The sequence below is a fragment of the Nyctereutes procyonoides genome, unplaced genomic scaffold (assembly GCF_905146905.1).
Source record: "Nyctereutes procyonoides isolate TBG_1078 unplaced genomic scaffold, NYPRO_anot_genome, whole genome shotgun sequence".
NCBI classification, from domain to species: domain Eukaryota; kingdom Metazoa; phylum Chordata; class Mammalia; order Carnivora; family Canidae; genus Nyctereutes; species Nyctereutes procyonoides.
Window position 1 is genome coordinate 31,839,724 of NW_026575136.1, and position 23,504 is coordinate 31,863,227.

Genomic DNA, 23,504 nt, shown 5'->3' on the forward strand with positions numbered 1-23,504 from the left:
TCTCACAGAGGAAGACATAGACATGGCCAACATGCACATGAGAAAATGCTCTGCATCACTTGCCATCAGGGAAATACAAATCAAAACCACAATGAGATACCACCTCACACCAGTGAGAATGGGGAAAATTAACAAGGCAGGAAACAACAAATGTTGGAGAGGATGCAGAGAAAAGGGAACCCTCTTACACTGTTGGTGGGAATGTGAACTGGTGCAGCCACTCTGGAAAACTGTGTGGAGGTTCCTCAAAGAGTTAAAAATAGACCTGCCCTACGACCCAGCAATTGCACTGTTAGGGATTTACCCCAAAGATTCAGATGCAATGAAACGCCGGGGCACCTGCACCCCGATGTTTCTAGCAGCCATGTCCACAATAGCCAAACTGTGGAAGGAGCCTCGGTGCCCATCGAAAGATGAATGGATAAAGAAGATGTGGTTTATGTATACAATGGAATATTACTCAGCCATTAGAAACAACAAATACCCACCATTTGCTTCAACGTGGATGGAACTGGAGGGTATTATGCTGAGTGAAGTAAGTCAATCGGAGAAGGACAAACAGTGTATGTTCTCACTTATTTGGGGAATATGAATAATAGTGAAGGGGAATATAAGGGAAGGGAGAAGAAATGTGTGGGAGATATCAGAAAGGGACACAGAACATAAAGACTTCTAACTCTGGGAAATGAACTAGGGGTGGTGGAAGGGGAGGAGGGCGGGGGGTGGGGGTGAATGGGTGACGGGCACGGAGGGGGACACTTGACGGGATGAGCACTGGGTGTTATTCTGTATGTTGGTAAATTGAACACCAATAAAAATTAATTTATAAAAAAAAAATAAAAATAAAAAAAAAAATAAAAACCAGTCAAACTAGTCTCTCTCCATGGAAAGGTTGTTCAAATGATGGATGTTGTTCACTATGGAATCCTCCTACTGTGTCGACATGATCACAAACTGATCTTATTCTATGTGTGTGTGTTTACTTATGAAGAAGCTTTTATGTGGTTAATTTATTTGATTTTTTGACGTTTAAGTTTATTATGTGAAAGTTATGCTTCCAGGTCATTCATATAAATTATTTATTCCTTCAAAGAAATCTGTGACATAGATGTTATTACCATCCTCTTTTCACAAATGAGGAAACAAACCTATGACCTTGGATTGTTCGTTAAATCATGGTTCACAAGGCTGGCTATATCATAATACAGATTAACTTTCCCAAAGAGGTCCAAATATATACACTGTTTACATCAGCCTAAAATACTCAATATTATGAAGAAAAGAGAACAAGAAACAGAGTCAGATGATCTGTGTTTAACTCATGCTTGGCGATTTACCAGTTATTTGCATCTATACAGTTCAGTCCTCTAGTCTATTAAATAGAGTAAACACTGTGGTTTGTTCTAGGTTGACTGACCATTCTGGTGTGCTGGATTCTAAGAAGTTTCCCTCAGTGTTGAGGGATTTTCAGTGCTGAGTCCCAGGCAGAGCAAAACAGCCTATTTGTCATGAGCAACAAAGTTGACAACAAAAGGCAAAAATAAGCATCTAACATTTTGCACACTAAACATTTCATTTTTTCCTACAGACACAGGCATCAGCATACAGACTATCTTTTGGCTCCTGCCATGCCTCACCAGGGCTAGCCACAGCCACCAGCCACATTCTCTTAACAGTGTCACCATCTTGATCTTTCACTGGAAGCACCACAACCTGAGAGCAGAGAAAGTGCAGGACATGCCCCTGTGCACAGAGGCAACGAAGTACTAGGCGTGAAGCAAGGTCTCCGTCTCATTCAGGCCCACTGTCATCTCCTCTGGATTCTCCCCAAGTCCACACATCTGAAGTGGCAATATTATTTTAAGTGGTCACAAAAAGACAGAGTTCTGAAGGCCATTGTTTAAGCCCTTGGGTCATTTTTCAAAATGTTTCCACTCTAAGTAACAACCACGAACTGATACGGGCAACCAGGTAGACAGAGCAAGGCTTCTTTCTTTGTGATGTTTGCCCATGATTACGCATTCAAGTCCACAAATCTTTTTATCACATCTAACCAAGTGGGACAATCTATCCTACAGTTCAATTTAGCTATTCATGTAAAAGTGATGCATTTTCATGAAGCTGAATCCATCATGTCCAAGCTCTGTGACCCCCCAGAGATACGTACTGTCACTCATGCCCTCCTACCATGTAGCCTGCGGCCCCAGGTACTCCTGCTGTCACAGCTGCTCTCGGTGTATTGCTCATCAACCAGGGCAAAGCAGTCAAAAAAATCCTCAGTGTCACTAACATCCTGGGTTCCTTACCAATTAGCAATTTGCTAATTTGCTCAATTTCCGACCAGGGAAAGGCTTCTAGGGCAGCCCGTGATGGGAAGAAAGGGAAAGCGAGAGTTTTGTGTTTCAATTTAATTAGACAAATACTTATTGACCATCCATTATTTGGAAAGATTAGCGCTAAATGCTATCAAGCACTAAGAAATGAGTAGAACACAATCCCTGTCATTTTGAACAGAAGGGAGGACAAGCAGAGAAATGATTAAGTGACAAAGCAAACTGCAAGGTGCAGCGGAGCAGAAGTACAATGTGGTTCCAGATGGTGACATCATGTCTCTTTGCAGGGAGGGAGAACTGGGAGGACCCCCCAGGGGAGACACGTGTCCCACGCTTTGAGCCTCAGGAGGAAAGTCAAACATGGGGGAAACCACTCTTTGTTGGCTACCCAAGTAGGAAGAGAGTTGGGTATGTTCACAGAATAAGGCTTGCAGTTCTAACAAAAGTTGTCGACATGGGGCAGCAAAGTAGAAAATATAAATGAATATTAGATTGGGGTCCCACTAATTAGATGGAAGTCAGAACAATGGGTGCCTCTGATGCAAGGTTAATGAATTTTAACATTATTCTGGTGGCAATAGGAAGACAATAAAAGGTTTTACAGGGGAAGGACATGGTCAGTCTAGCTTTTAGAAGAGCAACCAGGAAAAGTCAGATGTGTTAGGAAAAGAAGAGACACCTGGAGCTGGGGGTGGGTTGGAAGCATTCACTAGTATCAAGTGAGTGGTAATACAAGCCTCCAAAGAGGAGAGGTCAGGATATGGAGACGAGAAGACGAGACAGAGAAACCTACCTGATAGCCTACTAAGATGCATGTACATGCCAGTGTGTGTGTGCATGTGTGTTTGGTACTATTGCTGAGGCAGAAGAGAAGAGGAGATGGATGTACTCCTTCCCTTTCCTGAGAAGAGAACATGTTAGTTGGAACACAGGAATAATGAGTAATTATATTACAACAAATACCTAGACAAGTGAGTCAATGAATATGGGACAGTAAGAAAGGGCAGAGTAAAACCAAGAATATCCCAGAAAGTTCCCAAGTCGGCCACAAGACAGTAGAAGGTAGGAAACTTTAGCAGAGGTCAATGGCCACCTACTCTCTCTAAGGTGGCCCCTTCCGACACCTTTCTTCCTCAATCATTTTTTAGGAAGAGCACCAGCACTGCTTGTTTCAGAGACAACAACCATTTAAAAGTATTTGTTTACTAGAATGGGCGCTCATATCGTGTCTTATTCACTACTGTCACCATAGATATTTGATGAAGGAATGCATGAAGGCATTATTACTGCTTAATGCTTTTCTTCCCCTTCTCAGAAGCCCTCCCTCTCTCCCTCTGGCCTCTCATCTCACACACACACACACACACACACACACACACACACACACACCGCCCCTTGCCCAACCGCCTCTTTTCCATGCAGGAGGAGGAAGATAGATGGCACAGCAGACAGAGCAGAGGCACCAGGCAGTTGACTGCCCAGAATATGAAAGCTGTGCTAACTTGAGAGCAGCTCCTATTAATTCTTAAACAAATGACTCTAGCTTTCTCCTTCGATATTACCACAACTACTTCTCTTCTTTTTTGTAAGAAAAAAAAACCCCAAATGCTGTATGTGAGTGCTAACACAGCTTGGCCAACTATTGGGTCATTAATAGAGAGCCCCTCATATCAGAATGCAAGAGTCAGGATGAATTGCAATACTCACCTTTTATAAGAAATGACAATGATGGTGGTAATTAGGATAACAAACAGCAACAATAAAACTGCCCCTCCAGCCACAAAGAGAATGTATCGGTTATCAGTTTTACCTAGGAGGAAAAAATATATAGTAGGAATTAGGAATTCAGCTAAAGCCAGAAAAAAAGTGGGAAAATGAGGAAAGGGAACATTACTCAAATACAGTAACAATTCAAAACAACCCAATGAAAAAAACTGGATGAAATTAAGGGAAAAAGATAATTTTTACTTTAGAGTCTTCTAAATATTTGTGACTCCTCATAGATTTTTATTAATTCTTGATTCAGCTAGGTTTAACACCTTATGAAGAACAAGAGTAAATAGGTGAAGGGAAGGGTGCCTGGGTGGCTCAATCAGTTAAGCATCCAACTCTTGATTTGGACTCAGGGTCATGAGATCGAGCCTCATGTCACATGTCACACTTGGCTCTGAGCATGGAGCCTGCTTAAGATTCTCCTTCTCCCTTGGTCCCTCCCCCTTCCTCTAAAAAAAATAAATAGGTGAAGGGGATTAAGAGGTACAAACTTCCAATTATAAAATAAATAAGCCACAATGATGAAAAGTACAGCATATGGAATATAGTCAACGATGTAATAATTTCTATGGTGACAGATGGTAACTAGACTTACTGTGTGACTTTTCATAATGGATATAATTGTTGAATCACTATACTGTATACCTGAAACTCATCTAATATTATATGTCAACTATACTTCAGTTAAAAATTTAAAAAAAGAACAAGAATAGAAAGAGTTACTTGTTTGAGACAGATATCCCTTCACGTTAAGGAGCTCCCAATCACATACATAAAATCTTTTGTAGAAAAAAACCAACTATCAAAAGAGTACATAAATAAAGATTACTTCTTAAGACTGGTATATTAAGTATATTCATGCAACAGTATAATTTAAGAAATATTTTCTACTCAACCTGAGTTAATGATAAGAAGTGATCAGAAAAAAATCTGTTACTCCGACTCAGTGCTCAGGCGGGAAGAGCAATGATCCAGGAATCTGCAGTTCTCTTCCTGGCTCTGTCACCCCTTAGCTGTGTGACCTCCAGCCAGTTCCTTACCCTCTTCTCCATGCCTTTCTTCATCTGTCAAGTGATGACAATGTCGACAGCTCTAATTACATCACAGAACATTGGTGAGACTCCAATGAGGTAATATTCAAATAAGCAATAAACTACTAGAGCAACATCACCTCTGAAGCGAGATCTCAAGGAGTTCTGAAAGCATTTTATCTTTAAAATGTCCTCCTGCCCATGAGATGCATCACCCACTGCCTCCCACAGAGCTCCTTCCCAGGGGAAAAAAAAATCCCATCAGTATTCCCAGGGGCACCCCAGTGGCTCAGTCGGTTAAGCAGCTGACTCTCAACCTTGGCTCAGGTCATGATCTCAGGTCGTGAGATGGAGCCCTGACTTGGGCTCCCAGGCTCAGCAGGGAGTTTGCTGGAGGTTCTCTCCCTCCCTCTTCTCCTTTTCCTCCCCATCCCTCCAGGCCACTCTCTTTCTCTCCAAAATAAATAAATATATCTTTAAATTTATATGTGCTGTTGCCAGAAAGGGGAGTAAATTAGAACCTGGGAGCTGTCCTCATCACCCCCTCTCTCTGGGGCAGCAAGGTTGCCGGTCTTCTCTCCTGCAGGAAGGGGCCAGGAGAAGGCAGATGAACAGCATGATTTCCCTCTAATGATGAAATTAAAGCCCAATGCTTGTTTGTTGATTCCCATGATGCTGCCTGCAATCCTACAGCAACCTAAAAATCATACTTTTCGTTGGCTTCTTCATGATTTTTCCCTTGGATTATTTCTTCCTTCCTGACCTACTATTAACCTGCAATTTTTTTTCATGATAACTCAAAGTCTACATCCACTCATTCTTTTGTATAAAGTGAAATTAAGTCAAGTAATAAACATTATTTTCATTTTTCAAAGCTTGTTGAACCTATAAGTGAATTAAAGTAGAACAATGCGTGAACTTTAGAGGCTTTGTACATACAGTCTAAGAAAGGCTTTTGTCCAAATATGATGGAGAAAGGAAAAGCTAAATTTATTCAGAACAAAAATATATTGAACCACTCCTACAAAAGGAACAATGAAATTTTCTCCCCATCAAATAGGAAATTAAGGTTTTTAAGCTCTTGTTACATTATAAAAAAAATGAACAAAATCCCTGAAATTATTTTGCATTGTAACACAGGACTAAAAAGGACCACACCTGCTATACTGAAATAATTAGAATATCACAGATGCTAGGGTTAAATCAAACAGGCAATCATGGTGAGAAAATGAAAGTTACAATTAAAATATTCATTGACAGTATTCTGGGAAAATTGTTTAACCACTTTTGAAAATGCTATTTAGACCTCTGTTACAGTAAAAATGAATGAATGAATGAATAAATAAATAATAATAAATAAATAAATAGTAAATATATAGGCTTGACCAGGTCAAATGAAAAATATCTGTAGTTAAAATTATCACAAAGAATATGTAAAGACCAAAAAATGGTATCCTTAACACAGCCTTGCTATCAGATAAAGCTATGGGGTGCCAGGGGCTGGGGCTCCATGGGTGGCACCATCGACCCTTGATTTCAACTCAGGTCATGATCTCAGGGTCATGAGATCCAGCTTCACCCTCCCTCCAGCACGGAGCCTACTTAGGATTCTCTTTCTCTCTCTCCCTCTGCACCCTGTCCCCCACTCGCGGGTACTCTTTCTCTCAAAAAAAAATAGAAGAAAAGAAAAAGCTCTAGAGGACAACATGAAAGATATAAATAACGTATTATGAAAAAGCACGTAAAGAACAAGCCCATGTAAAAGGGCCACAGTGGTGAGACGGACCCTCTCAAGCTCTATTTGAAGGAGTAGGAACTGCTACAGTCTGCATCTGGGAAGGATTCGGTCTGTGTGTGTCACACCCGTTCACTAACTGCTTGCACATTTGATTAATGACTCTATTCTAAAGAAATACTCAGAAATGTGAACAAAGGATTCTGTAAAACACAACTGCAAAAAAAAAAAAAAAAAAAAAAAGTCTGTATTTCCCAAGAGTAGACTCAGAGCAGGACTCCAGGGCTGTGGTTCTCAAACTTACTTTGCATCAGCTTCACCTGAGGGCTTATTAAACCACAGGTTGCGGGGCATCCTCCACCGACCTCCAAACCTTTGATCCAGGAGTGTCTGGGTGGGTCTGCATTTGCAGGTCCCATGCAACGTCTATGTTGCTGACCTGAGGCCCATTCTTTGAAAACCTGGGCTAGAGACATTTGGATGATGTGTGTAAGGAATTCCAGTAACATGGAAGACTACAGACTGCAGACTGCATAGTTAAGGAAAGCTTCAAAACCAGCATTGACAATTGTGCATGCTGTGATATCTCCACGAAGAAAAGCCTTCAAGGGGGCAAAGGCCAAAATTTTAAAATGATGATCTCCAGAGAGTGGCATTAAAAGCAATTATTTCCTTAGGCTTTTTGGTATTTTCCAAACTTTCTAAAGGATGTACTGTTCTTTTATTAATCAGGAAAAAAAAACAGGATAAAACTGTAAAGGTCTGCATGCTTAGAATAATCTGACACATTTTAGTCATGATATTTAAAGTATAAGATGTAGAGAACTTTTTTTTGTAGAAGTATATTCAGAATCCTTAAGAATTAAGATGGCATCCCTTATTAAACTCTCAATTAGGTAGAATTAAGTAGAAACCATTGACATGTACTAGTCATCTGGTTCACACTGTTCAATTCTAAGTCCAAACTTTAAATGCAGCCTTCAATACGAAATAGGTTACCTCCTTTTCACCACTTCTAGTGATGTTTGACCTGTTAGAGTCAGATCTGCTTATTGATTCATCTTTTAACACAGCCATACTACGGCATTACAGATGAAGTGATGTGCAAAAATGATTTGGGTTCCTAAAGGAAAAACATCAACTAGAAGAAAGCTGCTTCTGTACTCACAATACTACTGACACTAACTTCCCCCAAGCTGGCACAGACTCCACAGATAAAGGCTCAGTCCACACTGCACCCTGCCTCCCCCTTCAGACTCCAATCACAAATCCAGGCCTCCCTACTCCAGACGGACCAACCAGCTATAAATTCAAGGTTCCCATGACCTCCTCCTCAGGTTCGATACTTTGCTAGAACAGCTCACAGAACTCAGACAAGTGCTTTACTTGCTATTACTGGTTTATTAGAAAAGATAAATCTCGGGAAGAGCCAAATGGAAGAGATGGATAAAGCAAGTTCATGAAGGCAGGGAGTACAGGTGCAGCTTCCATGCTGTCTAGGGATGGGTCACCCTCCCAGCACCTCCATGTGGTCACCAAGCCAGAAACTCTCTGACATTTAGGGGTTTTATGGAGGTTCCATTACATAGGCACGATTAATTCAATCATTGAATACCGGTGATTAATTCAACCCCACTCCCTCTTCCCTTTTTCAGGGGGTTGGGGTTTAAACAATCCTCCAGTCACGGGGCTGATTCCTCTAGCCCCCATCCTGAAGCTCTCTAGGTATGTCCAGCCACTAGCTGCCTCATTAACTTGCAAAAAGACCCTCCTCCTTGCTCTGGAGATTCCAAGGATTCTAAAAGCTGGTGTCAGGGACTCAGAACTGAGACCAAATATAATAGCAAAAGAAGCTCCTAGCACCACGATTACTTAGGAAATGACAAGGGTTTAAGACTTCTGTGAAAGGAACCAGGGGCAGAGATGACATTTTTTGTTATACCACACAGTACTTGATTTATGGAGTTTATAATGTTTTAGAAGGCCCTGGACATTTAAAAACCCCATGAAGAATGAGCATTTTCCCATAAGAACTAAGAGTAAAAGGCATGGGAGTCAGGGGAGACTCAGTCACACTCCAGAGACGTTGCAACCTAGAGCCTCCCGCCTAAAGCCAAGGCTGCTCTGTATTCCTTCCCTGTCCCACCACTGCATTCCCAGGAACCGTCAGTACTTGGAACCAGGCTGGTGCATCCACACAACTAGCTAGGCCCTGCATGGCCAAAAACAACAAGGAAAAGCAAAGGGGGTGTGTGCATGCTTCAGGGAGTAAGTCAATAGTTCATAACAATCACTTTTGCCTAAATTCTGCTAATAGATGTTAGGTTGAGTAATGTTAGCCCTCAGGCCCCTCTCTTAAAGAAAGAATTATTGTGTATTCTCAGCAGCCACTTTTTTTGCTGATTTTTTTTTCATTTTCATCCCAATGCTGTCTTGATTCATAGGAGGACAAAAGTGTCGTGAACCATAAAGCCGTTATTTTCCCTCCCATCAAAAGAGATAAATACAGTTAAAACAATTTAAAGCATGTCAGTGAGATGTATAAATGAATAATTTACTGCAGGACTGCAACCCTCCAGGCTACGTTCCTGCCAATGACAAGTATTTATGGCTGAGTTATAAACCTTTAGAAAAGCTCATGATAGAAATGATGCCAGGTCCTTCCCTTGAAACCAGGCGGGCAAGAGCAGGTATTAACATCTATTGTTTATCCTTTATTACAGTTGGAGGTGGCCTAAGTGACTCAGAACCTAAATATCTGGACCAAACAACACCCTAGGAAAAACTCACAGATCCTGAGCCTCTAGCCAGCCCTGGATAAGTCATGGTAGATACCAGTTAAAATTATTCTTGCTTCCTTACCTCATTAAAAAGACAAGCAGAAATATTAGACTCCATTCTATGTAGACAGAATACATATAATGTGTGAGTTCCCGCAGGGTAGATATATGTGAGTTAAAACACTATTACCAGGTCGATTCTAATTTGTGATCACTATATAACATAAATATCCAACCATTGTCCCACATCAGACATTGATTTGCTGAAAAAAAGAGAGATCGAGGAGGGGAAACTTGGGGCCTCATCCTACCTTCTAATTCTTTTCCCTGGAAGACCTCGTATGAGACACTTGATCTTGCAGACACTTTTTTGGCAACTGCAAAATGATGATAAAATCAGCCCCAAGGGGGGCTAAGGGGCTTAGATAAAATATACAGAGGTGCCTAGTATTTTAAGCACCGTGTAATGTGTAAATTATTAATAGTATTATTATATTTTGTACACACACATTCAAATTAGAGTTAAAAAAGTAATAGCCTTTGTGTTCTTTTCATGATGTTGAACTAGTCATGTATAGCAGAATGCTTGCTTCCACAGCTAGATACGGACATCTGGGGAAAGGCAGAGGTACCATTGATAAGCATGTGTAAGATAATTGTAGCTTTATAGGACCACTGGATATAACGGTAGCGCAAAGTCTAGTGAACTTTCCTATACGCCTGAAATATACATCAAGTGGATATTGATATTAGTCCAAGTTTTCAAAGGTCAACTTTCTTTGTGCAAATCAATTTTATACTCTTTGTATTTCAGAAACTTTCCCCTGTTTTATAGCAAGAAGATCCTAGCGAATAAATTATTTTCAGAGACTTAAAGACCATGACATCAGCCTCTAATCCTTCTTCTGAGTGAAGAATAACTACTCTTCCTCAAAATGAAAGTATTATCAGATTTTAACTGAAAAACCTAGAGCACATAAGAATATCTAAAACCTAAACGTAAGAAACAGAAACATAAGAGAACACAGAAAGGTAAGAGAATCTAAATCATTTTCCTGGAGCAAACCAAAAAGAGAAACAAGTTTCCAACCCAATGTATGACTTTTGCTATGCTGATTTTGCCTCTATTGATGGGAGGTATTTCCCAACTGACTTAAGCACTTAAAAATTTTGTATCAGTTGAGATACACATAGTCTAAGGCCAGAAAGTTTACCTATTCAATATAGGATAACTGCGTTAGCTGCATTTTCTGGTGTCTTTATGTGACATATGACATATGTCATACTGTGGGCCATGGTGGTCTACAATGATTGGTGTATGGCCAGGGTATCTAAGTCAGCATATGAGGCATACAGATGGTGAACATCTGTGGAGAAAACTTTCATGGCTGACTCTGTCGTAGTAGATGTCTCATCTTTTCACCCATATACTTCTTAGTCTTATGCTACATTTCTTGTATTTTCATGAACTTCAATTTTCATGAACACCTATCATTTAAAGGAGACTCTTTTACACATCATAAGTCAAAATGTCAAGAACCGCACAAATCTTGCTTACTTTCTTAGTGAATTAAGCATGCAAAAAAGAGTTGATGGAGCGAGCCAGAGACAACTATCCTTAGAAAGGCCTGAATGGAAGGTTGTCCATTGGCTAATGTGTGGGGACTTGGATTTCGTTTCCACCGTTCTCTAACTGCTAGGGTGGTTTACTGTGTCTAAATTGTTTATACAAACAATGTGGCTTATGCTAAACACCTGTTTTCTTCCTGGGAAATCAGTCAGGCCTGATGACTTTGTCCCACAATGTCTTTTACATTTGCTGATCTTGCTCTGCATTCTTCTGCTGGAATAAGTCAAAGCTATCCCTTTGGAATGCAATCCTGGAGCAAGAGACCTCCTAATTCTGTGGGAGGGTAGGAGCCTAAGCTCCACAGGCACCTTGCTCCAAGGTGCAAAAGTACCTCCTGGCGTAATGGTGTAAAAAGTTCATTTTTCTTTTAGATAAAGCCAATTAGCTAAAGCAGATGGTCATCCCAATTACCAGGTGAATGTAGGTTGAACTCTGTGTGACAAATGGTGTTGTCAAGTCCTCTTATTTGAGGACTAGTTGTTGTTTACCTTGAGAACATGTTTATAATGGGTCGTATCTCCTGGGACCCATAAAAGGTGAGATTTCTGTCTTTGCACTCTCTTGCCAGATTGCCTGTGATGCGTATCACAATTCTGGCTTAATGCTTATTTAATAATAAAATTGTTTTCTTTCTCTCTTTTACCTTTGTAGAGCAGTTTTCTGGGGAGGGAGGCGATTTTGCTTCTGATTATAATTCCCCAATACATTGTTGCTATTACGGTTGTTTAACCAAGTGTAACTCTACACTACAGTGTCACTATTATGTGTATCCACAAGGACAGAACAGGAAATTTTTCAAATGGTCTACAAAAAGCGAGATAAACATTTCTGCCATGCACTAAAACACAGTTTTTATTGTGAAATAATACACATACCATACCATTTAACAATTTTATGTATCTGGCTGTTCAGTATTAAGGTCCATAAATATGAGAGAATAGAACTATTCAGAATATTTAATATAAAAAATAAACCTTCCTTCTTCTTAGGAGGTTCTGGAGGTTAAGCCCTCTCTGTCCTTGAGGGGGAAGAACTAGAATTCTCATGGCTTATAACTCGATTTCTGGGTTCACTGGTCTTTACAAGAACAAAAGGGAGAGAAGCTACATCTACAAGAACTAGAGTGAGAGCAGGATTTGAGAAAGGAGAAGGAAGGAGGAGTATAGGATGGAAGAAAGTTGTGCTTGAAAACTTAGAGCAAATTCCCAGGGAGTTGCTCAAGGGAGTGGTCTTCCCCACAAGGGGAGAGTCTAGTGGGCAGATCTGATACAGAACTTGTGAGCAGGTGGTTTGCAAAGCCAAGAAGCCATGGGAGAGTGGAGAACAAATAAGAACCTTGACTCCAGCAAGAACCTCGACTCCCCTTTGTCCAGAGCCTACTCTAGAAGTTCCCGTCATCTGTTCCTGGTGTGGACTTGACTTCATCAGCTACCAGCACTTTCCTCCAGACCCAAATACCTGCTACCTGACTTTGCTTGTCCCTAATATGGCTGTGTAGAAACTCTCACACCATTTCAGAATACCCACAAGCCCCAGAAAAGCAGAAAAGTCAATGGAGGACACCCCTCCTCCCCCCACAGCACCTGTGATGATCTGAACAAGCCTAAGAGTGCAAAGCTGACCGAGTGGGAGATCCCCCAATCCCCCAATCCTTCACCTACTACTTGTTCTATACGTTGGATCAGTTTGAAGTTAATTGGACCTAAAAGCGGGGGGGGGGGGGGCAAGGCTATGGAGCTCTGCACGGCCAGCTTCTCCTGTGACGCATCTGTTGATAATAGTAAGGACTTGTTTCTTTCACTTGGAGAAGCAATATTGTGCCACAGTTCAGAACAAGAACTCTGAAGCCCTCCTGCCCTACTTTGGGTGTTAGCCCCTCTCATTCTTAGCCATGAAGCTTGAATAATTTACTCAACCTTGCCATGCCCCACTTTGCTCATTCATAAAATGTAGATAATAATGTTGTGACAACTCAATGAATAATAATTATCAGTAAATTCTTAGAGTGACTGGTACACATATAAGCATCATAATGAGTTTGTCATATAGTGGCTGAGATGACGGCTTGTGACACTTAATTCTTATAACGTCTACTTATAACTTTTCCCCGGGGTCCTCAGAAATCTTCAAAATTCTAACCACATGGCATTTGTAAAGGCCTATATATAAATGTGTTATAAATGTCATATAGATCTTTTCAGAATATAAAATAGCAAGCTTTGGACTATTTAACTCCAAATATTCTATTTAATTTTAATTCATTTTATTTAAAATAAAAATGCTTACTAAGTTCTCTACAAACTCTCTCAAAACATTCTACAAGTCAGTTAATGCCTAGGTGTCAGAAACAAAAGCTTTAGTAATAATTTCAAAATCTGCAGCTTTGTGCCTTAGTTTAATTACCTATCTGATTTCTCCTTTTTTAAAAATAGCCAATGATTAAAGTAGGAATTGAAAGAAAGCTTGAAGTTCACAACTGACACCTTTATTGAATCAGGAAGACAAGAAAGTAGCTGACATAAAAGCAAAACAACCTGTGTGGACTAAAGTATTCGGGACTTGGCATATGTGTATGTGTTTCATGAGTTTAAAGTTGCCCATACATCACATGTGCTTACTGAATGTTTAAATATGGTCGATTGCTCATTGCTCCTCCTACCAAATGTGCATATAGGTACCTTCATTTGCAAACATACACACACAAATTAAAAAGTGCAGAATTTATCCAGTGCCCTGTATAAGGCATGAAAAACTGAAGGAACATTAATATCATTGTTATTGTTGATAATAATCAATAATTATACTTTGCAAACCTATATTTTTCTATATTTGTGAACCTAGCTCCTATGTGGTACCCACTTGGCATGGGGTCATCTGCACATACATCAATTGTGTCCTTGAGCTTCTTTGGTTGGAAGCCACAGAAATCATCCTATCTTTTGTTAATATGGTCTCCTCATCTCATCTACTCTGTATTTTCCATGTTCATCGTAGCGATAACAACGATCTTCAGTTCACTTGCTACTCACCTCAGTTAGCCATTCTTAAGTCCCCATCAATCCAATTGAGAGCATTAACATTTCAATCTTCTATCTGTGGAAGAACGAATCTCTTCTTGTGGGTTAATCAAGTAAAATGCAACTCTTACATTTAAAAGATTATGAATATCACAGTTACTTGTGAGTTCTACTGAAAGTGAAATAATTTGAATTAATTCCAGAAATAAATTTGAGAGTGGCCAATGAGTACTGCAATATATTTATTTTTAGAAAGATATCCAGGGATCCCTGGGTGGCGCAGCGGTTCGGCGCCTGCCTTTGGCCCAGGGCGCGATCCTGGAGACCCGGGATTGAATCCCACGTCGGGCTCCCGGTGCATGGAGCCTGCTTCTCCCTCTGCCTATGTCTCTGCCTCTCTCTCTTTCTCTGTGACTATCATAAATAAATAAATTAAAAAAAAAAAAGAAAGATATCCAAAAATATCTCTGTTGAATACATGCCTTTTGAAAATCCCCAAATCAGTAAAAGATAAACACCCTATGATTTCACTTACATGTGGAAGCTAGAAAACAAAACAAATGACAAAAACAGACTCCTAAGTACAGAGAACAAATCAGTGGTTGCCAGAGGGGAAGGTAGGAGTATGTGCATATGTAGAGGGATGGGAGGGTGAAATAGGTGAAGGGGATTAAGAGGCACAAACTTCCAATTATAAAATAAATAAGTCATGCAATAAAAGTACAGCATAGTGATTATAGCCAATAATATTATAATAACTTTGTGCAGTGACTGAGGATACCTACGTTTACTGAGGTAAGCATTTCATAATGTATATAATTGTTGGATCACTATGTTGTGTGCCTGAAACTAATATAATATTGTATGTCAACTATATTTCAATTTAAAAAAAATCTCTGAATCATTTCAGCATAAAGAACTTTAAAATACCAATTGAAGTTCAAAGATGTGTCTCTACAAATGATGGATCTATGTTTATTCTTCATTCCCTGTCTTTTTAAATAGCATAGTCCTCTGTAAACCTACTCTGTCACCTGTATTTGTCAATATTTGTCAGAGTCAGATCCGCAATGCTTGAAATATTGAAGTTGAAGTTGATAGTAGCTGTCTGATTAATTGAATCATAACACTTCGAACTAGAATTGCTATTAAGAATGAAAGGCCATTAATCGTACATGAAGACTATTTTTTTTAAATTTTAAGTAATTTTCTACTTGCTTTTAGGGAAAACTTCACGCAATCATCTATGCTCAGTACCTAGTAAGGCTCTGGAGACAACCTCAAGCTGTTCACAATTCTCAGATGTTTTACATAAAAAAAAAAAATCCCATGCATGACAAAAGAGTATAAATGGCTGTTTTACAGTTGGAGTCATTAGGCAGATCTTTGGATTTTAAGTGGGAAGAAATTCAGTACACTTATCTGAACTTGAACTTGAATCCCTAGCTGTACTCTAAGATTCTAGGGTGAGGAAGACTTCATGAAAATTGTTTGAAATTCAGGTGAGGATAAAGATCTGCTTAAAGAAAAGCAGTTTCGGGATCCCTGGGTGGCGCAGCGGTTTGGCGCCTGCCTTTGGCCCAGGGCGCGATCCTGGAGACCCGGGATCGAATCCCACGTCGGGCTCCCAGTGTATGGAGCCTGCTTCTCCCTCTGCCTGTGTCTCTGCTTCTCTCTCCCTCACTGTGTGCCTATCATAAATAAATAAAAAAACAAAAAAAAAAAGTAAAGAAAAGCAGTTTCTAGGCTTAGGTGCTTACTAATTTACATTGTGTACAATGGTGGAAAACAAGTACAACTTGTACTCCCTTTGCATGCGTAAGGTAGTAACACACACCAACAATGCTCCTTTGAAACAGCATCATCAAATCAACTTAGCACGAGGTCTTTCAGCATTTCCTTCTCTCATTATTATTATTCCATTCACTACCTTGTTTATCTACACAAATATGGTATGTATACAAAAATGACTGCAGGCAAACATTCCAGGATTTTGTGCATTAGGAAAGATGAATAAATCAATACGTGGGGCTTACAAAACAAACTAGTTAGCTGCCTTTTTTTTTTAAATTTTTTTTAAATGCAATGTCTCCTGGAAGAACTGATTTGGGCAGAGGCAACTGTAAAGACACAGAGACATAATGGGCCATGATTGAGTAATCAACTCACTTGTGATGTTGGAAACGGTATGTTTCATCTGGATATCCAGTTATCACCCAGAATTTTAAAGACTTAACTGAGCTGAAAATTGCAGTTGATCCACTTCAGTAGAGGCTATTTTAACTTGTGAGCAGTGACACCAGTGCTCTTGGATTCTGGTGCTCTGGTTCTAATTATGTAAAGAAACTGTCAGGAACATTACTTTTCTCTGTAGATGAAGATATTAAAAAGTAGAAGTTCATCACACTACATTGTGGAAATAGACATATCTGACATTGCAGCAGATACCAGCTCAGACAACCCCCATGCCTTCAATATTCACATCTATCATAAATTCATAAGGCTGGGAAAGAAGGTTCTAGATAAGTGGATCCCTAAAAGAAAAAAATTATCTTGTCTATATCCAAAACTGTTTGGGAATTCAAATCACCTGGGAGCAAACTAGTTGCATTTTAGTGGAAACTGAACACCAAAGAAATAAACAAAGTTCATTTCTCTACTTCCATGGTCTTCTAGTTCAACTCCGGAACAGAGTCCCAAAGTCAACCTCCAACAAGCCATGTAAAGACAGGATTTGCAACCTATAGCACACTATTCCTCTATGCTCCTACTTGTTTGTTAACCCTATACGTCACAGAAGAAACATCTGGGCTGACTCCCTTCACTGGAGCCCTATGATCTCCTAGTGAATACTTCTGTTATTCTCACTTACAAACCCCATCCACCAGGTCCAGTGACTTGCAATTATCACCATTTATACAAAACATGCAAAACAAGAAAAATAAAGTTAAGAAAAGAAATAGGCCTTCTTGAAAGCTATAAATGTAAACAAAATTCATGAAAGTTTTCTCCCAAAACATTCCAACTGATCTCCTCGGAGTTTAGGTTTCTTTGATCAGCAATCCTTAAACCTCAAATATTAAATGCTGATGAAGAAAATCTAGAAATAATCTAGCTAGAAAATATGAAAATAAAATGGACACATTCTAGAATATAAGTAAAACATAGAAATATACCAGAACATATAAAAATATTAAAATACAAAGAATCAGTCAAGAACACATATTGAGAACATTCTGGAAAGATATTTTGACAACCCTAAGCAAAGATGCCATAATCACCAATCACCAATCACAATCAAGAAACTTCCTAAAAATTTTATTTATTTATTTATTTATTTATTTATTTATTTATTTATTTATTATTTAAGAGAGAGAGCAAGCACAAGCAGGGTGAGGAGCAGAGGGAGAAGCAAGCTCCCCTGCTGAGCAGGAAACCCTACATGAGGCTTTATCCCAGAACCCTGAGATCATGACCTGAGCTGAAGGCAGACACTTAACCAACTGAGCCACCCAGTCACCCCAAGAAATTTCTAACATAAGTGTCTGGACCATTGCAAACATGCAATTATTCAGTGATGCAAGGGTATGTATTTCAAGTTACAAAAGTTTGAGAAATTCAAAATGTTTGGTAGCTTTATGGAAGGCAAGCAGTTTGGGCTAATGAGGAAAATCATGAAGATGGAGGAGATCTGATGGAAACTCTAAAGGAAAGAAGGTAAATGGCATGAAAATTATTAGGTTGGTTGGGAAGAGGAGAAAGTAAGAAAGTGTGAGTGACTGACGAGGCCAATGCAAGCACAAGCTGACATTCCAATCACATTAACCTCTCTCCGCCCTTGGCCAGGCCACCTTGGTGCCAGCCAAGGTGGGTGAGGAGCCTGGGCACCACCCCCCACCAAGTCTGCACACAAGCTTTGGAGTCTGCAGCATCCCAGAGGAAGAGGCATCTTTTTCTGTTTTGCCTGCCTGGTGGAAGCACCATTTGAAATCTGTCTGTCTGGAGTGGGCTCTGTTTTGTGCCCAAAAATCTAGTATGTGATAGCAACAGCCTAGTAGGAGCGCTCAAGCATTCATGCACTATTACAAATGACTCGTGGCTAGTTTCTTGTGTCTCAAATTTCTCTTTTTGCTTCAGTACCCAACAATTTCCCTGACACTTCCTCGAATACCATTTTGCCATTTTGGCCAAGAATCAATAGTGGCTTTCATGCTCTTGCATGAGATCCAGAATTGCTACCAAGTCATTGCCTAACCGAACCTCCCTTCCTTTATATTAAGCCATAACTCAAAAATCTCTGTACCAACCTAGTCATTTGATTGCAGTCACCCACACACAACTTCCTTCTCTCTCCTCCCCCGACCCCGTGCATATTTTGTATTACTTCTCATGCTCTGTCTCTTTCCTCTGCTCCAATCATCAGTCAGAATTCGGTGGTTCAGCTGAGTGGCCTCATCAGTGGCAGAAGATGAGATAGGACATGAGGACCAATACTGTTCACGGTGGCAGACAGAAGTTTGCTCACAACTAGTCTCCCCTGGAAACTTTCTGAGAGAGCTAATTTTATTTCTTTGATCCTCATCCTTTTCATAATCAATAAGCTCAGTTGAAACAATAGTAGTCTTGACATAATTTAGTTAATACTAAAAGGCTTCACAAAGTCTTTTGGTGGAAACTAAAATGCTTTCCTCACAACTGATGACAATCTAGAGGATGTGAAGGGCCAAAGAATAATCTTGGTCACTGCCAATATACACACATTTCCCCCCTCGCTGTTTCTTGCCTCTGTGGTCTAGACAGATTTCAAATTCAGAAAAGTCAGTCTGGAGCTATTTCAAACTACTTCCCAGGTCCAAAGTGCATAGGACAAGAGACAAATGTCTTTCCCTCAGGCAAGATAGTTCATAGGAAATTCAGTTTCAACCCATGCTTTTGCCACCTTTCTCACTCTGTTCAAAATATGTCAGGAACTGGATATACGGCATGCTGGTTGGCATTGTGTCATCTTTTGGGTAACCTCTGAGGACCTGGTACTTGTCTGGAAATGAACACAAGCACAGGGAAGAGCCCTGTGTGTGTGTAGAATATGACAGTCATGAAAATCTCTCCTTTGGATCCTATACAAGAAGTTGATGAGAGCCAACAAAAGGACGCACAGCAGTTTATAAAATTTGTGTCACAATCACCTTTCCCTTGACAGTTGAAATAAATTAAATCTGCTCCACATCTTATACCTGTCTCTCTGCTTTAATCCCTACATTGATTTTTGACCAAACAGCTTCAAGACTTGAAATAATCAAATCACATCAGAGCAAACGCAAGTAATCTATTTCTGCTTTCCATCTGACTTTTTTATTTTCAATCTTTACTTACATTTATTTTTAAGAGGAATTGAACCAGAACAGAACACAGAACCAACAGCTGGGCATTTTCCATCAATTATAACTTTTTACTAATAAGCTCTGTTGATATTCTCTTAACCTGCCAATTGAATGTCAAAAAGCCATTTTGCAAGTGTTCAAACACATGGGCACTAATAATATTGACCATTACATTCAATCACCTTCACATTGTTTGCAGCTTATGCTATAGTTTTTTGCAGGAAATTTAGTCATGTCTAAAGTGAAAGACATTTTTATTAATTGGTAAGAGTCAAATAACTATACCTCTTAAAAACCTATTACCTCCTTTTTATGATTTAAGACATTTATAATTAATTTTTCAACATATAATAGAAAAGAACATATTTCATATGTGTTTGAAAAGGTTCTTTATGATATTTTTCTTTTTTTTAATAAATTAATTTTTATTGGTGTTCAATTTACCAACATACAGAATAACAACCAGTGCTCATCCCATCAAGTGTCTTTATGATATTTTTCTGAAGAGAAATTTTCTTTGCCTTTGTCTCTGAGAGAGGATTGATGACTTTTTTTTTTCCTGGCCAGTTTTAAAAAAACATTTCTGTAATGCAAAGGTTTTGTTTTTAAGGTACAAAATATTTTGTATAAACATCTGAAGGAATGGAGTCAACACTTAAAATGAAGAAACTTTATGAATTTTTCTCCCCCACATATTCCATTACCCCTCCTTCACATCAAGTTCTCAGAACAATTTTGGTCTCACCCACAGCCCGCACTGCCATACAAGAAGCAAAGAAGGCTCGATGTGGTCCAAGGAGATGATGTATAAGAAAGTGCTGCCCTTTGCCAATGTCCTCCTTAGCACACACAGCTGCCCCAGACACAAACCCTGTTCTTCCTTTGCAATGCAGGAATAGACATCAGCCTCCAATACAAGCAGAGTCTATAGAGGAACAACCAAATGCCAAGAAACCTTAGTTCTAGAAGTCTACACACAGGCCAAGGCCCATTGCTGGCTGAAGGCAGGTGAAAGAAAGGGTGAGAGAGAGAAGTGGATGGAAAGAAGGAAGGAAGGAAGGAAGGAAGGAAGGAAGGAAGGAAGGAAGGAAGGAAGGAAGGAAAAAATTAATATAATTTCTGTCACCAGCAAAAATTATTCTTCTGACATGTTCTCCTGCTATGAGAAAACTTGCCCAGAGGCAGAAGTGGGAGAGCCTGAGATGGCCTTCCTCTCACTTGGTCCTACTGGAGACCCCTGCACACACTATCTAGGCTTCTTCACACTTGCATTCCAGGAGGTGAAAAGTCGCTTTTTCTTATCCTCACACACGTTCTGTGGGTCCTGCAGCTCACGCAATCAGGGCTTCATTATGACACAGGAAACAAATTACTAATACAAAATTAGTGCTGGGCTTTGGGGGGAGCCTGCTCAGGTTGAGAGGCCGGGAAGGCCAATCTGTTTCTGCTCCCAGGGCCAAAAACAATTGAAGGGATCAAAGCTCTGAGGTGACAAAGGAGCAACATTATCAAATATTTCTAAACTTCCACTCTGCTCAACACTAACTCAGCAAATACCAATCCAGCACCGTTTTGTTATTGCTGAGGATACTTGAGGATCATAAAACAGTCACTACCCTCACGAAGTTGCAAAGTAGTGGAGAACAAATAGAAGTTATGCAACTGAAACTTACAGGCTATAGATACTATGTATTTTTAGACTTACCGATTTTTTTTTTAATTTCAGGAATGTGGCAGATCAAGAAACAGGAAAGTTCTATAACTGTTAAATCTGTGACTGATGGATTAGCAAGATAAAGAAAAACCAAATACTAACAGTCAATAACCAACAACTTACCTAAACTCCATTGTTAAAAACTATTTTGAATACCAGAGTCATGAAAAAGACAACAGAAACCAACCCATGTGGTTGGCCTTATCCATTTTGAACACTTGAAGACCCATAACGTACTCACTATTGTACTCACCATCGGTAACAGTCAACCTCATCACAAATGTTTCGTTGTCTCCTGTGCTGGCCTTGAAACAACAGCGGTAAAGTCCGGAGTCAGAGGCCATAACATGGGGCATGATGATGAAGGTGCTTCTCATGTCCTGACTACAGCTGCTCCATATCTCTCTTTGGTACTTTGAAGCATAACTCTTCCCTTGGGACAAGTTGCAGATAGTCAAGATGTCAATCTGATGGGGCTGGATCTTTTCCCATGTAACTTGTTGTACTGGCCACTTCCCGGCAGGCTGACAGGTGAGCGTGACATTTTTTCCAGGTTCGGATACTATGTGCCTATTTGATGGTGCAGCTATCTCAAAACTATCTGAAAACAAGAAGCAAATGATTACATGTAGGGCCTAAAATTTTGGGGTGCAAGGGTGGAAGCTACCCATAAAGTTCTATCAAAAGTATTGGTGATCCTATTTAACATAGTTGCATCAACTGTAAATGCCACCTTTATGACACATTTTTGTAAGGAAAGGACCTTTGGAAAAGGCTAATGAATAAATAGAAAGGACGATATACTTGTTCACACATATTTCCTTGAGGTTTTTTGACATGGTTAACCATATAACAAGAAATGTAATCAAAACTCCTGGTACTTTTCTTGGTAATGATCTTATCAAGAGGCTGAATTTCACAAGACTATTCTTTTTTTTTTTTTTTTCACAAGACTACTCTTTAGTAATGTTGGGCTGATGACTCAAAGATTGTATCCAGATTGTGATCATGCTAAAATTTTAATGATTATTGAAGAGATATCAAATCATTTTCATTTGAATAAATGCATACATAAACTTATTTTCCAGATATACAGGTTGTCTTATGCATACATAGAGTAGGGCTTCACATGAGATTTAAATCCCGAGGTACCAACAAAGTCGTTCAATATCTTCCCACCTTCCTACCACCATAGCTGAAATACCCAGCACAGAGCACACTGTAAATAACCACCACATCGTTCTGGGCCATTTTCCTGAATTCAAATTAAAAAAGAAAAAACAAGAGTAGAGGGGACAGGAGAAGAGAGGAGAAACCACACTTGAAAGAAGAACAAACACAGTCAGGTTTGCTGTCTATATTAATCTGGAAAACTAAGTCTATAATAGTTTCATCTCCACCAAAAACTAGCTTCTTTTCTTTGACAAGTGATTTCATGTGTCAAAATGTTGTTGAAAAGAGAAAAAAACCACAGCACTCTAGTTTTTCAATTTGTAATCATACTACTATTATCGAAGTTAACACTTTACCCACTTAACAAGCACACAGGAAGCATTTTACCTCTTAAAAAAAAAAAGCCAACGGTGTGCCTGGGTGGCTCAGTGAATTAAGCAGCTGCCATCAGCTCAGGTCATGATCTCGAGGTCCTGGGATGGAGCCCCGCATCAGGCTCCCTGCTCAGCAGGGAGTATGCTTCTCCCTCTGTCCCTCCCCCTACTCCTGTGCTCTGTGCTCACTCTCTCAAATAAATAAAATCTTAAAAAAAAAAAAAAAAGCCAAAAGAAGAACGGGGAGAGGGAGGGGAAGAGAAAAAGGGGAAAATTCTTTTTTTTTTTTTTAAGGGGAAAATTCTTAAGAAATGGAAAAAATAAGACAATAAAAGTTTACAAAAAACAAGTAAGAAATTAAAATTAAGGGGATCCCTGGGTGGCGCAGCGGTTTGGCGCCTGCCTTTGGCCCAGGGCGCAATCCTGGAGACCCGGGATCGAATCCCACGTCGGGCTCCCGGTGCATGGAGCCTGCTTCTCCCTCTGCCTGTGTCTCTGCCTCTCTCTCTCTGTGTGTGTGTGACTATCATAAATAAATAAATAAAAATTTAAAAAAAAGAAAT

The 23,504-nt window shown here is 39.7% G+C and overlaps 1 protein-coding gene across 1 annotated transcript in view; it reads right to left on the reverse strand.

Annotated features, from left to right (window-relative positions):
• LOC129495525 (CD226 antigen-like) overlaps positions 1-23,504 on the reverse strand; it is a 73,300-nt gene that overhangs the window by 6,707 nt on the left and 43,089 nt on the right. Inside the window, exons 3-4 of the mRNA XM_055303109.1 lie at positions 21,648-21,995; positions 4,041-4,143 (exon numbers count right to left, since the gene is read on the reverse strand). Coding sequence (XP_055159084.1) covers positions 4,041-4,143; positions 21,648-21,995 — 451 coding nt within the window. The remainder of the gene's footprint in view (positions 1-4,040; positions 4,144-21,647; positions 21,996-23,504) is intronic.